Genomic DNA, 15487 nt, shown 5'->3' on the forward strand with positions numbered 1-15487 from the left:
AATCACCGCGGTGGACATTCAAGTCACAGTCATTATGCCAACGAACCTCATAATATGTTTTTTACAAGTGAGGATATGTAGAAGATTGATACAGTGTATCTTGACATCGATTGCAATTCAAAAGTGGAATGTATCTATCAGTTGATCAAGCATATCAAGATCCTTGGTACATTGACAGTGACGCATCATCTCACATGACAAAGCATCAGGAATGGTTCATAGATGAAACCATTAGAAGAACATCAAAATTTTATCTACATTGCAGACAACACATTGAATTTAATTCAAGGGAAGGCATTGTCCCTATGAACAAGTTCACTAGTACAAAAGGATTGTACTCTATGCTCAACAAGAACCTCTTATCAATTGGGCAAAGAATAGAATGCAAATGCAGAGTCATCTTTGATGGAGATGAATGCATAATCAGAGACAAATCCAGAGGGTATTAGCTTGTAGGAAAAGCAATCAAGGAAGGACTCTTCTTCAAAATGCTAGCTTCAGTTTCAGATTTGCATGCCATGTCATCTCAATAGACACCCCAAGAGCAATAACAACTCAAACGGTCTATTAGGGAAAGCAAACCACCGACCAGATTAACATGCTTAGAAAGGCAAAGCAATTCAGATTGAAACCACCAATTATGCTCTTATGGCTAGCATCATGGACACAGAAGAGCAAATGTACTTGGAAGGCGCAGTTGACAAGCCAGAATGATAAACTACTCTAAATGAAGAAATGGAAGCTTTGTAGAAAAACCACACCAGCAAAGAAGGCCATTGCACCCAAATGGGTTTACAAAGTAAAGTTCAATCCAGATGAAAGTATTGAAAGATACAAAGCTAGACTAGTTGCACAAGGATTTGCACATCAAGATGGTCAAGATTATGATGAGACTTATTCTTCAGTGGCAAAGATAGATTCCATATGATTTTTTATATCACTAGCGACACTCAATAGATGGAATGTGTACTAGCTAGATGTCAAAAATGCTTTTCTCAATGGTTACCTAGATGAGGAAGTCTACATACAGCAACCAACAATGCATGTTGAACCAGGAAAGGAGCATCAGGTTTGCCATTTAAAGAAAAGTCTCTACAACTTGAAGCAAGCACCCACAAGTTGGTATAGTATAATTGATAGGCATTTTGCTAATCTAGAATACATGAAGTCCAATTCACATCATACTCTCTACTAAAAAGCTCAAGGGAAAGACATTACTATTGCACTTTTGTATGTAGATGAACTGATTGTGATAGGAAGCAATAAAAGCTTCATCAAGAAGTTGATGCAGGTTCTTGTGTTACTGACTTACAAATCCAAGTGTCATGAGTTCATGGATTCTGTGTGTCTGGAAGTTTTGGGGCCCAAATATAACGTTCACCTTGGTAGTAGCCTTAGGCCTCCAAGAGCTCCCTTGTGATCCAATGTGGGTGAGTTTTATGGACTTGTAGCATTGGAAATTGGCTTTGCCAATGTGGCGATTGATGTCATTGGACTTTTCTCTTTGAGGGAGTTGTCCATTTGGGAATGGGGTGAGGGGGGGTCAGGAACCTTCCCATAGTTTTGGGAATCCATAATTGTTTCCCTCTTTCATAGTAGCATTGCGCGTGGACATCCTTGTGCACCCATTGTTCTTGAGACATCCAAGCCTTGCCCATGAGAATGGGCTTCGGGAGAAGAGGCAGGAAAGTAGATGGCATCAAAGGTTTGCCTTCATTGTGGTTAGGGTAATACCCTTGAGTGGAGTGGGGGTGTAAGTCTTTCTTGGGGCAATGAATTGGGGGTTGGGATGTTTTTGGAGCTTTGGAATCACCCTACATCAAAACTTCCATATCCTTCGAAGGTGGTTGAAGTGGAGTCCTCTTTACAGAATGAGATCACTAAGGTGCTAGTGCCGTATGCGAGAGTAGTGGTGTACACTCTCTAGTTGATTTGGCAATTGATAGTGTAGCACCATGTTCTCCCAAGGATCATCTGTTCATCTGACGCTTCTGTGGGAAGAACATAAAATTGAGTATCTACCACATGGCAAGCAACAATTACTTTCAAATCCACATAACCCAATGTATTTAAAATTTGGCTATTAATGACTCAAACTAAAGCAAGATCTAGGTTTAGCGGTACCTTCAATGCTTCCCATACCTCATGGGGGATGAAGGTATGACTCGCTCCTCCCAGATCCACAAGTGCTTTCACCCTTGTACTGGGACCTTGCAAATAAATACTCAACCTAGCCGGATCTATTGTTAAGTCATCTATCGAGCCTAGGTGTTCTACTATAGCCTTAGGTAGAGCCATTTGTTTCTTTTGCCTGGTTTTTGCATTACATATCCTGGCCTCTTCAATGGCATGGTGTTTCATTCGTGCTACCTTGGCATTAAGCACTTTCTCTCGGTGTATGGCCTAGAGAGTTTGTAGAGTGAGGGGACCATAATATCTTTTCATCTTGCTACCATTAAGGTAGCAGTCCATCTCAACCCCGTCTAGGGTGGTTTTTCTACATGGTCTAGTGGAGTTCTCTCCACTACACGGTAGGGACCCTTGCCCCTATATTTTAAGTTTCTCCTTGGTATTGTGGATGCTATAGAGGAGTGCCAAGTCAGGCTTGTTCTAGGTCCTTGTTCTTGAGATGGCAGTCAAGCCATTTTTTATGCCTCGCCTTCTCCACTCAAAGGCAATACGCTACGCACAATCTTGTCTCATCTAGCCTTTCAAGATTGGTTAGGCGCTCAGGTAAGGCATTCTTGGTGAGCCTCTCCTTAACTGCAATGTGTAGGCTGGGCATTATGTACTCCATTAGCATGAGTGTCTCCACCCCAAAGGCTAAGTTGAAGGGGGCTAAGTTGAAGGGGGTGCAGTTGGTTGCCACTTTGTATGACATTTGGTAGGCCCATAGTGCTGCGGATGAGCTTGTCCACCCAGTTGGTACAACTGGCTTCAACTATACAAGTTATAATCATGCAACATGTTTTGTTTGAGCTCCAGGGTAATACAACGTGGATTTCCTTTTTATGATCATGAATTTGCTAGTCAGGATCGCTATTGCTTCATTGAGGAAATGGGTTCCTTGATTGATGACTAGTTCCAAGGGACATCCAAACCATGTGATTACTTGTTCATATAACAATTTAGCTGTGGATCTCGCCTCGGCTTTCTTTGTAGTCCAACCCTCCACCCATTTGGTGAAATAATTGGTAGCCAAGATGACATATCTGGCTCCCATTCCCTTAGCTACTGGGCATCTACGCCCCAGCTCTCAAAAGGCTGATCTGTTATTATTGTTGTTAGGGGCATCATTTCTGCCTTATGGGGGATTTTCACCCTTTGGAAGGGATTGCATCATTTGACAAATTCAGCTACATCCCCAAAAAGAGTCAACCACCAAAGGCATGCTTGTAGCACCTTACATGTTGTAATATCTGCGGCAAAGTGCCATATTTTCCCATGCGGTAGAGTTGGCTTGCAAATAGTTGGTATGGCACTGCATCTTTAATGAGTTTGCGAGACCTATAGTTCTTTAGGATTAATTGATAGTAGGTACCCCGTTCACCAAGTAATCTCCTATTTGAGCGACCCATTCCGGAATTATATCAATGAGAAATAAGGGGGCATCTAGGAGTTCATCCGCGACTCCCATTGGAGGCTCTCCATTGGGGATCCTTGAGGAGTGGTCGGCTAGGATGTGGGTTTTTCCATTATGCACTGCAACTGTGAAGTCAGACTCTCGGAGATTTAACATCCACCTCATTATGCATCCCATCATTCAGGGCTTATTAACCAGGTATAGCAGTGCTGCCTGATGATGAACAAAAAAGACAATTTTGTTGGCTAATAAGTAGTGCCTAAACTTCTTGACTGCATAAACCATGGCTAGACCTTCCCTCTCTATTGTAGTGTAAATGACCTCAGTGTTGTTTAATCGCCAACTAGCAAACTACATGGGGTAGTCCAAGCTGTACTTCCCTAGCTGAGCTAACGTGCACCCTATGGCAAAGTTTGAGGCATCTATGTGGAAATGGAATATTAGATTCCACGTAATACCAGTGTGGTGGCCAGAGCTAGCGTGAGGGTGTTGAAGGATTTCTAACTCCTTGGTCCACTCAAAGAATATCAACAGCTTATACAATGGCTGGGTTATGTCCACATAGAATAGTATGAATCTTCGATAGTAACCCGTATGGCCTATAAACCATTGCACCCCTTTGGCATTCGTGGGTGGGGGTAGCTCTAGATTGAGCTTAATCTTATTGTAATCCATACAGATCCCATTCTTGGACACTATGTAACCAAGAATCACTCCATGTTTGACCTAAAATTGACACTTGAGAGGATTTAGGGAGGAAATGGGTTCCTTGACCGTTGACTAGTTCCAAGGGACATCCGAACCGTGTGATTACTTGTTCATATAAAAATTTAGCTGTGGACCTCGCCTCGGCTTTCTTTGTAGTCCAACCCTCCACCCATTTGGTGAAATAATCGGTAGTTAGGATGACATATCTGGCTCTCGTTCCCTTAGCTACTTGGCATCTATCCCCCATTTCTCAAAGGTTGATCTGTTATTATTCCTATTAGGGGCATCATGTCTGCCTTATGGGGGATTCTCACCCTTTGGTAGGGGTTCTATCATTTGACAAATTCAGCTACATCCCCAAAAAGGGTTGGCCACCAAAGGTGTACTTGTAGCACAGCAAAGTGGCCATCTGCTATTCTCGAATGTGCTTCCTCAAGCACGTCCACATACTCATGTTTGCACATGCATCTATGCATAATGCCATATTTCCCCATGCGGTAGAGTTGACCTACAATTAGTTGGTATGGCGCTACATCTTTATTGAGTTTGCAAGACTTGTCCTTCTTTAGGATTTATCGACAGGTAGCTCGTTCGCTGAGTAATGTCCTATTTCAGCCACCCATTCCGAAATTATGTCAATGAGAAATAAGGGGGCATCTAGGAGTTCATCCTTGACTTCCATTGGAAGTTCTCCATTGGGGATCCTTGAGGGGTGGTCGGCTAGGACATGGGTTTTTCCATTATTTAACATCCACCTCATTATGTGTCCCATCATGCAGGGCTTCTTAACTAGGTATAGTGGTGCCTAATGATCAAAAAAAAATACAAACTTGTTAGCTAACAAGTAATGCCTAATCTTCATAATTGCATAAACCATGGCTAGACCTTCCCTCTCTATCGTAGTGCAAATGACCTCGGCATTGTTTAATTGCTAGCTAGCAAATACATGAGGTAGTCCAAGTTGTACTTCCCTAGCTGAGCTAACATGCACCCTATGGCAAAGTTTGAGGCATCTATGTGGAAATGGAATATTAGATTCCATGTAATACCAATGTTATGGCTAGAGCTAGCTTGAGGGTGTCGAAGGATTTCTGACACTCCTTGGTCTACTCAAAGAATATCAACAGCTTCTACAATGGCCAGGCTATGAGACTTCTTCAAAATCTCTCCTTGAAAGCGGTGATCATTAGCCACTGAAATGTGGTGGGCGCATTGGTGTGTCCAAATAGCATCACCTTAGATGCAAAGACACAGCCGATTTGGTTGCAAAAGCGATTTTGTGTTGATCTTTTGAGGCGATGGATAATTGGTTGTACCTTGAGGACCCATCTAAGAAGCTATAAGCTTCCTTCCCGGGCCATCCTTTCTAGTACATGTTTCGTGAATGGTAATGGGAGTGATCGTGCCTTGTGACGGCATTGACCTTTTTCAGGTTTATGCATACTCGGATTTTTCCATTCTTCTTTAGGACTATCACAATGGGTGACACCCAGTCTATATGCTCTATCTCATAGAGGAAACCTGCATCTATGAGTTTTTGTATTTCCTCCCTCACTATAAGGTGCATTTGGGATTCATATGATAGGGACATTGTTGCACTGGCCTAACATCATCTATCATGGGTATAGTGTGTTGCATGACTTCGGTAGGCACACCCTTCATGTCTGTATACTTCTAGGCCATGCAGTCCTTGTACTCTTGAAGCAAAGCAATTAAGGATTGCTCCTCATTGGGGATGGGGTCATCTGCTATGTATATTGGTTGTAACTCAACCCCTTCTCACGCTAGGTTCACTTCCTAAACTTTGGTTGGGCCATCATATCCTTGGAAGCAACCTTCTTCCTGGGTTCTCTTGGCCTATTGGTATAGGATTTTATGGTCCTCTATTGTGTAGGGCTTATAATGGGGGGGAAACTGTCGCAGGTCCTCCTTTTCTTCGTCTTCCTCTTCCTCCACTTTGGGGTTTAACTTCTCTTTGCCCTTAGTGGAGACTTTTGGGCTTTTAGATCTTCAAAGCTTAGGACCTAAAGGGAGGTCTCCATGGCCATTATAGAGCCCATTGGAGCAGTAACCCTACTCAACTAGGATGCCAGTTGGAGGAAAACTCATGGTGAGAAGTGGTTGGTCCTACACACATCAGCCAATGGAAGTCTAACTTGACTTTAACTTCCCCCTTTCTCACCTCGCAGGGTTTGAGCATATTAAACATATGGAGGGGTACTACCGCCTTCAATCCTTCACATTCGGGGGTTGTTATCTGGAACCCCATTCTTTATGGGATGTCAATAGTCGCCAAAATGTGCATCCAATTCTGAGAGAACTCAGGCTTGGGGAGAGGGGCATACCCAAAATCATCTGCCTCTTTCCATTGCACTCCTTCTCACAAGCTTGAAATAGTTTCAAGAATGTTTTCCTGTCCATTGTGTTAGATTCCATAGCAAATAGGTGCCCTGATAGTGGGTGGGCCTGTAGGTGTGCAGGTCCACAGTAGATGTTGTTTTTGCGCCAATCGTGTACCAATCTTGGCATTTGCAAGAATGTCCTACCCAGGATGACTTTATATTTGGGCTGTTGAGTGAATTCTGTTACCACAAATTGGACAGGATATGTGAAGCCAAAAACGTTGATGTTAATACCTTTCGCCGTTGGCTAGCTTCAATACAAGATGGGTGACTGCTTGAATTTCTTCCTTCATTGTAATTATGTTGAGGATACAGACGTGGAATCCGTGGAAGATTGGGTTCTCCCTTGTTGGCCCAGTTGATTCAGTGGATTAGAGGCAAACTCTCCCATAACCAACCATTAAATGATCATTCAGCCAATTTGATGAGGAAGCATGCCAACAATTGCTCGTTGCTCATCCTCACATGCAGTTCACAGTTGGAATTGAGGTGTTTGATCCTCGCAATGTAGTCCCGAAGGCACTCCTTCTTATTTTGTTTCACCTCATACAAGTGATTAATCGAGCTCCACTTGTGGCCCATGGGAGCGAACCCTATGATGAAGCCTTTTCACAACCTCCCCAGTTGACTTTCTCCTAAAGGTTGAGGGCCCTATACCATTGGCCTGCCTTACCATCTAGGCTGAGGCCGAAGGCATTAACCATTTTCAAGTCTCCAGGAGCACCAAATACTTTGCATATTTGCTCCAACTGAGGAATTTAGTTATCAGGGGGATTGGAGCCGTACTTATGCAAGATGGACATCGTATAGCATATGGGAGCCAAATATTAAAACTAGTGGAATGTAATTATAGTACATATGATAAAGAATTAACCACTATTGTGCATGCCTTAGGAATGTGGAAACATTATGTGATGGGAGCTGAGTTTCTTACCAAAACAGACAACAAAGTATCAAGCATTTGTTGACCCAGCCACTAATGTCAAAACAAATTAACAAAGTATCAAGCATTTGTTGACCGAGCCACTAATATCCGATAGGCACATCATACTGGCATCATTTATACAAAGTTGTTATGACCTCTCAAGCGAGTGATTTAATGGTTAAAAGCTAACTTTGTAAAGATTCCATGTTGAGAGGGGATAATTTTTATTGTTTATGAACTTTGACAAAGGTAATTTTGTTGTTAGATTAACTTTGATAAAATCCTTGGAGGTTTGTAGTTTTGGTACAATAAATGCTATGGATGAGAAGCCAATATCTAGAGGGACCACCATCATAATGAGAAGCATTAGCCACCATCTAGAGGTGGAAATTTGGGCTCTTCCTTCTTTGATATTCTTATTTTGGTTCATGCCTATCCAAATAATTATTATTACATTCATTTGCGACGCGCGTCCTCATTACACGTCCAATCCTAGAGTCAGTCCAAAAGATGAGCGATGAAAAAACAAAAACTCTTTGGTCCTAACAAGATTTTTAATTTGAAAGAGCAACTTAGAGCAGTCCTTTGAACTTTCTATATGGTTTCTGGTTCATTGAGAAGATGCCTTTAACTATGGCCCCCATGGGGCCAAATTGCACAAAAGAGGGCATGTCCCACTCTAGAGCAGGCTGAAAGTCCTATTTTGCAACTTCACATCATCCATTGAACCAAAGAAATGTCTATTGTTGTGTTGTGGGTAGCATTCACATTCTTTTGTTGTTGGATTAATACTATCAATACTTGATCTTGTGTTTATAGTGCTAGGATAGGCTATTGCTTTGGTTCACACACCATAGAAATTAGGGCCTGGATGAAGTCAAGGCATTGGCTCACACATCATAGGTATCAAACCTTGAGCCTCTTAGAAGCAACATAAAAGCAAAACCTTTTTTTAAAGTCAACATGGTACTACTTTGATGAATATATTCCCATGCCCTTAGCATATGATTTTTTCATCTGCCACTTGAGCACCATTTGTATTGCATGCTTGACAAAATGGTGTCAAGAATTGGACACTAGGGCACAAGCATGACAAGTTCGATTGTTGTATTTGCTCTATGAGTGTGTATGTGTTTTTCGTATGAAGCGTTGGGTGAGCTATGTTATGGTAGCCAATGCTTGTTCATTGGTAAGAGAGAGAGAGAGAGAGAGAGAGAGAGTCTCTGTGTGTGGGTTCAATGCTTATTCAAGTTGCTTGCATGGAGTGATGGCTCTGTGTTGCAAAAGGTGTTCTTCAAAGTTGTGTGTGATGGATTTGTGCACGTCTTGTATTTTACTCCTCTTCTTTTCTCTGTACTTGTCGAGGTCATTGGTGAGTAGAGGAGAAATTTCCTTTGTCAAATTGCGTGATTACTTGAAATCTCCTTTGTCAAATTGCATGATTACTTTCACCAACTCGTAACTTTTTGGCATTGAAGTGGAGGCTTTTATTGTACCTCCTTGTCACTTTTGCTTCATGGGGGAGTGAGGTTGTCTACTTGGATTCCCTTAGTCCTAGATTAACCTTCGTTTGGATCTATGTTCATTTCATTTTCTTTAGAAATATGTCCATTAACCTTATTTTGGATCTATGTTCATTTATTCTCTTAAGAAATATCGTAAAGCCAAAGTGAAAATGCAGAGAAATATGGATCGTTTTCTTAAGAAATATCGTAACATGAAAATGGGGAGGGGTCCTAAAGAAATCGAAGGCCTTAAAAAGAAGAAGTGCATGGATGGGTCAATCATCTCTCTGTGTCTGTGTCTCGAGCAAGTAGAGAGTCATGTTTTGTGTGCGGGAGTTCCCCCTCCAAAAAGGGATCGGCGGCCGGGCGGGATGGTTCGAAGAGTCCAAAGGCGCAAAGAAACGAAGTATCGATGACAAGAGCCCACGATAGCACGTTCGACGGACGCGGCAATGCGCTGTGAAATGATTGGATGGGCGAAGGGGGGGGGGCGGGGGGGGGTGCGGAGCCAGATGAAGGGGGGAAGGCTAAAGCTCGGGGTCAGCGCTAGGGCGGGCGAGGGAGGGGGCGAGGAAGGTACGGGGAGGGAGGAAGCGGGGGGGGGCAAGAAGGGAAGGATGGAAGAAAGAAGGGAAGAAGAGAGTGGCGAGGGAGTGGAGAGAGGGTGGTAGATGAAGCGAGAGTCTAAATAAGAAGAAGAAGAAGAAGAAGAAGAAGAAGAAGAACAGACAACGTTCTTGTTTGTTGTCGAAAGGTAGAAGAAAGCCTGCTAGTGAACAGAGAAAAACTTTTGCCTACTGCTCTGTAGCTGAATTCCGATCAACGATTAGAAGCAAAGCTATGGCGACCTTCCCTGCTCTCTGGCTCTTTTGGCTATGGCGTTGACAGTTACCTTCTTCTCCTCCTCCTCCTTCTTCTTCTTCTTGCTCCTTCCTCTGTAACGCTCCCACTCCTCTTCTTCTCCATCTCCATGGATCGCCTCCCTGAAGATCCCTCCTCCATCTCCATCTCCTTCGTCCCTGACCCTCCCCCCGACTCAAACCCGCAGGACGACGACCTCCCCATCTCCTCCTCCAAGAAAAAACTCAGAAGCTCCAGCTCTGACTCCATGGTTCCCAACGACAAACTCCACCACCCTCCCCCTCGATCCTTCGCCATCGCCACCAATAGTCGTTTCCTCTCCATGGGCTTCCTCGACATCCTTCGAGAATCCATCACCCTTCTCCGTGCCAACTCCTCCTTGCTCATCTCCCTCATGATCCTCCTCATCTGCCCCGTCTCCGCCCTCATCCTCTCTCAAGCTTTCCTCCATGGTGGCCTTGCCGTCACCCTTTCCTCTCGCCTCAACAGCGTCGCCCTCGCCGGTGGCCTCCTCCAATCCTCCTTCACCAAATCCGTCTACTCCTCCCTCGCCCAATCCTTCCTCTCCTACACATTCTGCTCCCCTGCCTTCTTCACTCTCTGGCTCTTCGCCAAGGCTGCCGTCATGTTCACCGTCGCTTGCACCTACGCTGGCAAGAAGCCCTCCTTTGCCTTATTCGTTTCTGTGGCCTTACGGCTTTGGAAGCGCCTCTCCTTCACCTACCTCTGGATCTGCCTCGTCTTACTGGGATTCGGCAGCATGGCTATCCTCTTGCTCTTGCTCGTTGTCAGCTTCCTGGACGCATTCGAGTTCTCTGCCGATTTGGTTTTCCTCACGGAGGTGGCAATGGCGTTGTTCTTTTCTGTGATTTTTGCCCATATGATCATCATTGGCAACCTCGCTAATGTTGTCTCCATCTTAGAGGAACACTACGGGCTCACAGCCCTTGCCAGATCCTTGTTTCTGATCAAAGGGAAGACGCAGGTAGGCTTGTCCCTCTTCCTTGCTATCATGGTTGGCACGGCCATGGTGGAAAGCCTTTATCAATACAGGGTGATTGGAATTCCAGGGGGCACATATGCAATCGACACTGCATCAAGATTGTGGGAGGGACCTTTACTCGTCTTTATGCATTCCTTCTTGTTTCTCTTAGATGCTATCATGAGCTGTGTTTTCTACTTCACTTGCAAATCTGCCACTTCCAACGTTTCTGATAAGCAAGCTGTATGGGAACACATCTCCATCGGCCTGGACTTGACGGATATATAAAAGGGAAACACGTCATCTTTGCCCATCCGTGGTAGAGTAACACCTTCTGGGCGGGCAAAGCATAGGATCGCTTGAAAACGGGATGCCCTTTCGTATTCTGTCGCCTTCCTGAGATGGATTGATTTTAACCTTAAGAGCTGCAGTCGTTCATAAGCCAGATACAATCCAATGCGACTCCTTTCCCCAGCTTCCGTTCAGCTGCACTATAGGTTTTGGGTCGTCTTGCCGAGTTCCTATTCTTTTGTAAATTTTGGATTTATTTCTGGGATTCTTTGTTTGAGCAGACCCAAAATCCTTTCAGCCATATCCTTCCGTTATTGTCAGATCCACATTCATTGCAATTTTCCATAAAGCCGCATTCAACAGACGAGAAGACACCAATTTTTCGGATTGGACAGATGATGAAATCGTTTAGACTTCACAAGTAGTTTATGGTTTTCAATCTTATGAGTGACTCTCGTGAGATTGAAACTGCACTATGTTGTGTTTTTAGAGGATGAGTTTGGGAATGTTCCTGGATTCATCTAGGTATATATAGATGATGAGATACCAATAAACTTGGCAAGCGTTGATCATCTCATTCGTCTATGGAAGCATAGACCAATTTAATGATTAAATGTACCTGTATATTTTAAAATTGATCAATTGCAAGGATACAAGCTTCACCGCAGCAGGATCCACTTCACCAATTTTATTTTGATGTGCAATTATATACTGGGTGCTGATCAATTTATTAATAGTCCTGGAACTTGTAACTGTTACGTCTCTAATAGGTTTGACCACAGTTTAACGATGATGGGAAGATGTAGGGTTTATGGGCAGTCTAACTGGGTTGGAAACCACGGTTGGACAGTCCAGGAGGCTGTTGGTTTTCACCACAAATAAACCTAAGCTGCCATATAGGTCTGGGTTAGTTCCCCAATCGGAGAAGCTGACTACCTAAGGGGATCACCTGAAGTATTTGGTGAGTAGGTTGAAGATATAGACGAATTTCTAAGTTTCTGATCGTATGTCTCAAACGTTAACTGATATTTAAAGGTATCGGGCAACATGCTGAGCATAGAGGGTTGTGGCCTAGAGATGTTGTATAGGCTGGACCTGGGGGGTTCACCTGAAGGCAAATCGTTTCCATACGTGTACGCAAGAAAGATCGCGATTTGGAGGTTGCACAGATGGGCATGGAGGCTTTTGCTGGTTGTGCAAGAGTCTTGTAGGCTGTGATCTGGCTATCCTAGAGCACGGCAAAACCAGCTCTAGACTTGTGATGCTGGCAAGCTATATGATTTACTGGTCTAGAGGCAGGGTATAGCTTTGATGGATGATGTACTAGCTGTGGATTTTGTAGCAAGCCATCCCAGCTTCTAGCTTTGGAATAGGCAAGGATCTTTGCTAGTGGTGAATGCCATTTTGGGCTAATCTTCAATTTTGGTTGAAGTCTGATTCCCTAAAGTAGCAAGCTTTGCTTTCTGGGGTATTAAAGGACCAGCTCTGCTTTGTATAGCAAGTGGTTAAATTTAGATGGTCTTGCAAATAAAGCAAGACTCTTCCCTAAATTATACTTGGGTGATTTCTTGGACGTTGGTGCTCGGAAAAGCACCCAGCCTGGCTATACAAAAGCCAAGGGCTGGAACAGGAGCACTCAGCTCCTAAGCCCAGAATACTCACCTCCCTGCAGCCTTGTCAAAATTCCGAAGGGAAGATCTTCCTCCCTGTGCTCGAAAGTCCTTGTACTGGCTGCTCTCTATTATTGCCACCCTTCCAGCTGGAAATTGTTTTCCTTTCCATGTCCTTATACTTCCTTGAAGTAATCTTGGAACTACATTTCTTGATGGCAGCCATGGACAACACACCTCCAGATGTACTCTCTTGGTGGATTATGAGCCCCTGCAGCTTATGAGTCAAATGCGGCCTTATTTTTTATTATCCTCCTCACCAACAATTTGCTTGATCAATCCTCTCATTGAAATTGAAGAGGCAAGTGTGTGATCCAGGATCTTGCTATAACTGTAGCATCCTTGCTGAGTCCATATCTCAAAGAAAGGGAGGCTCTCTGCATTTTCCTGTAGCTTTCTACCATTCAATAACATTATGCTCCATTGCAGTTGACCACATGATTTGTGCATGGCAACGCAGAAAGGAGACTCAACTTGTAACCGAACAACACCATGAGAAGAATGGTGGGTTGATGGATGATGATTCTGCTGGTCAATCAACCCCATCTGAGAAGCTCCTTCATTTCTCCTTCAGGACAGATTTTGGAAGACTGTATAAAGCTGTAAATATTTCTTTGGAAATTCAGTTTGTCCAAAGTATTTAACGATTTCTAATAGGCTTGAAATCTTCTCTCTTGTTGGGCTTGCCTTTCTCTTGCTTGCCCTTATCTTTGCCTTTAGTGTTGACATCGACTTCTTGCCAACATCCTCCTCCATTTTTTGTCTTGCTTTCTCTTGGATAAAAAAGGGACCAAGCTTTTTGAGCCTTCATCTCTCTCCAGACGTTAGGGTTGTCAGTAACCCCTTGAATGTCACTAAGCATTAGAGTCGCTGTCCACGAGAGTTCCTATCCACCTTCTGACCCACAACGGCAGTGAATCTTCTAAAACTATGACTTTGATAAGATGCTCACATACCAGGTCACCTTCATCTTCAGCATGAAAATGAGCATCACAATGCGGCCCATATTGGCTTTTGTCATACAAGTCCCGCAAATTCGTCAAGGCCTTAGATACAGTCGCTGCCAACCGAATGTGCAGAAGCACTGAATTTGTAATAATTTCAATGATCATTTTGCAACGAAGTGACTGGATCTTGATCCTTCAGACCGGATAGTTGTCACCATGCAACAATCCCGTCGTCAAAATTTGGGATCAGAATGCAGGACACGATGTTGTACTACGAGGTTAACTGCAAAGAGTACTACCTCATACAAGCACACTGATCTTCCTTTTGCATCTTTATTGAGCAGACATGGCCTTCCTCTTTCAGTTGTCAAAGTTTCTCTCTGGCTGTATGGCTTGATCACCAAGGCATGTACCTCCTGCTTCAGATCTCTACTCCTTTGGAATGTTGCCTCTCAGATCCTTTTTCCAGCTTTGATACCATGTTGGAGAATCCTCAGTATCCTTACAATTAGATGCCTAGCTACTGATTCCACGCAGCGGAATTATTGTGTATGCAATGGAAGAATCTCAAGAACCAAAGGAAGCGACCAACTTCAAATATGTGTGCACAAGCAGATTTAAAAAATACTCAAGATCTGGAAGATAAAACACAGTAGAACCACCATCATGTATAGATAATCTGAACATCAGTAAGCCACGACTTGCTGTCTGGTACTGCCAAGTATGACACTCCCTTGTGCACTGTTAACTACTCCTACTGTTGTAGAACTCCTTCTGGATCACCACACGCCTGTAAGCTCTTTGATAGGCTTTAATAGCTTGCTCTAGGGGGAGCTCTTCGCTCCCTTCTACACATGCTTGTGCTCCCCTACTGGCTGTAGTTGTGCACCGAGTGGTGGCCCAATTGGCTGAGAGCTGCTATGGAATGCCCTTCCCAAAGGGGCCTTTTATAGGGCACAAGGACCTCCCTATTTGGGCTGATTGGCCCTGGTCTGCAGCTGACCAGACAGGCCAACTCAGCCCTAATAGGGCTGATCTGCCGTCCGGGTTGAGTCAGCTGTAGAGCTGTACGGACACTTGCACCTGCAGCTGCTGACCTGGTTGCTTCACTGGCCGACATAACTAGGGCGATCCAGCTTCACCTGTTGGCCTATATAAGGCCTTCAATGCAGGCCACGCCGCTCTGCCCTAGTGCTCCATCCAGCCCCAGAGCTGTACGGACACCTGCAGCTGCCAACCTGGCTGCTTCACTGGCCGACATAACTAGGCCGATCCAGCTTCACCTGTTGGCCTATATAAGGCCTTCAATGCAGGCCACGCCGCTCTGCCCTAATGCTCCATCCAGCCCACATTCAGAGCCTGTGAGCAGCTGTAGAGGCAGCCACACTGAGTCTGTCCTATGTTGACTGAGCTGCCCTGATGGGTGGTTTTAATAAACCCTAAAAAGGGTCTTTGAATGCTGCCCATATGGCAGCCCATTTGTTGCCCACATGGTAGCTCCTCTCTTACCCTTCATGTCCTCATGTGTTTGCTGGCACCGTGCTCACCACATTACTGCAGTGTCAAGCCTCTTTGTAGTCCTCATTTGGTGGTTGGTATTGACCCTAACGTTC

The 15487-nt window shown here is 44.2% G+C and overlaps 1 protein-coding gene across 1 annotated transcript; it reads left to right on the top strand.

The window, feature by feature from the left end:
- The first annotated feature begins 9795 nt into the window (after nucleotides 1-9795).
- LOC147904985 (uncharacterized) lies at nucleotides 9796-11847 on the top strand. The gene has a single exon (XM_087396278.1). The coding sequence runs from the start codon at nucleotides 10094-10096 to the stop codon at nucleotides 11252-11254; it is 1161 nt and encodes a 386-aa protein (XP_087252404.1). The 5' UTR covers nucleotides 9796-10093; the 3' UTR covers nucleotides 11255-11847.
- The last annotated feature ends 3640 nt before the right edge of the window (nucleotides 11848-15487 follow it).

This window comes from Dipteris shenzhenensis, chromosome 2 (assembly GCF_047967505.1).
Source record: "Dipteris shenzhenensis isolate YYH24624 ecotype China chromosome 2, Dip_SZ_1.0, whole genome shotgun sequence".
NCBI lineage: Eukaryota > Viridiplantae > Streptophyta > Polypodiopsida > Gleicheniales > Dipteridaceae > Dipteris > Dipteris shenzhenensis.

Bases quoted from the DNA above. Each gene is read 5' to 3' on its own strand.
- LOC147904985 (XM_087396278.1), top strand. From the start codon at position 10,094: ATGGATCGCCTCCCTGAAGATCCCTCCTCCATCTCCATCTCCTTCGTC.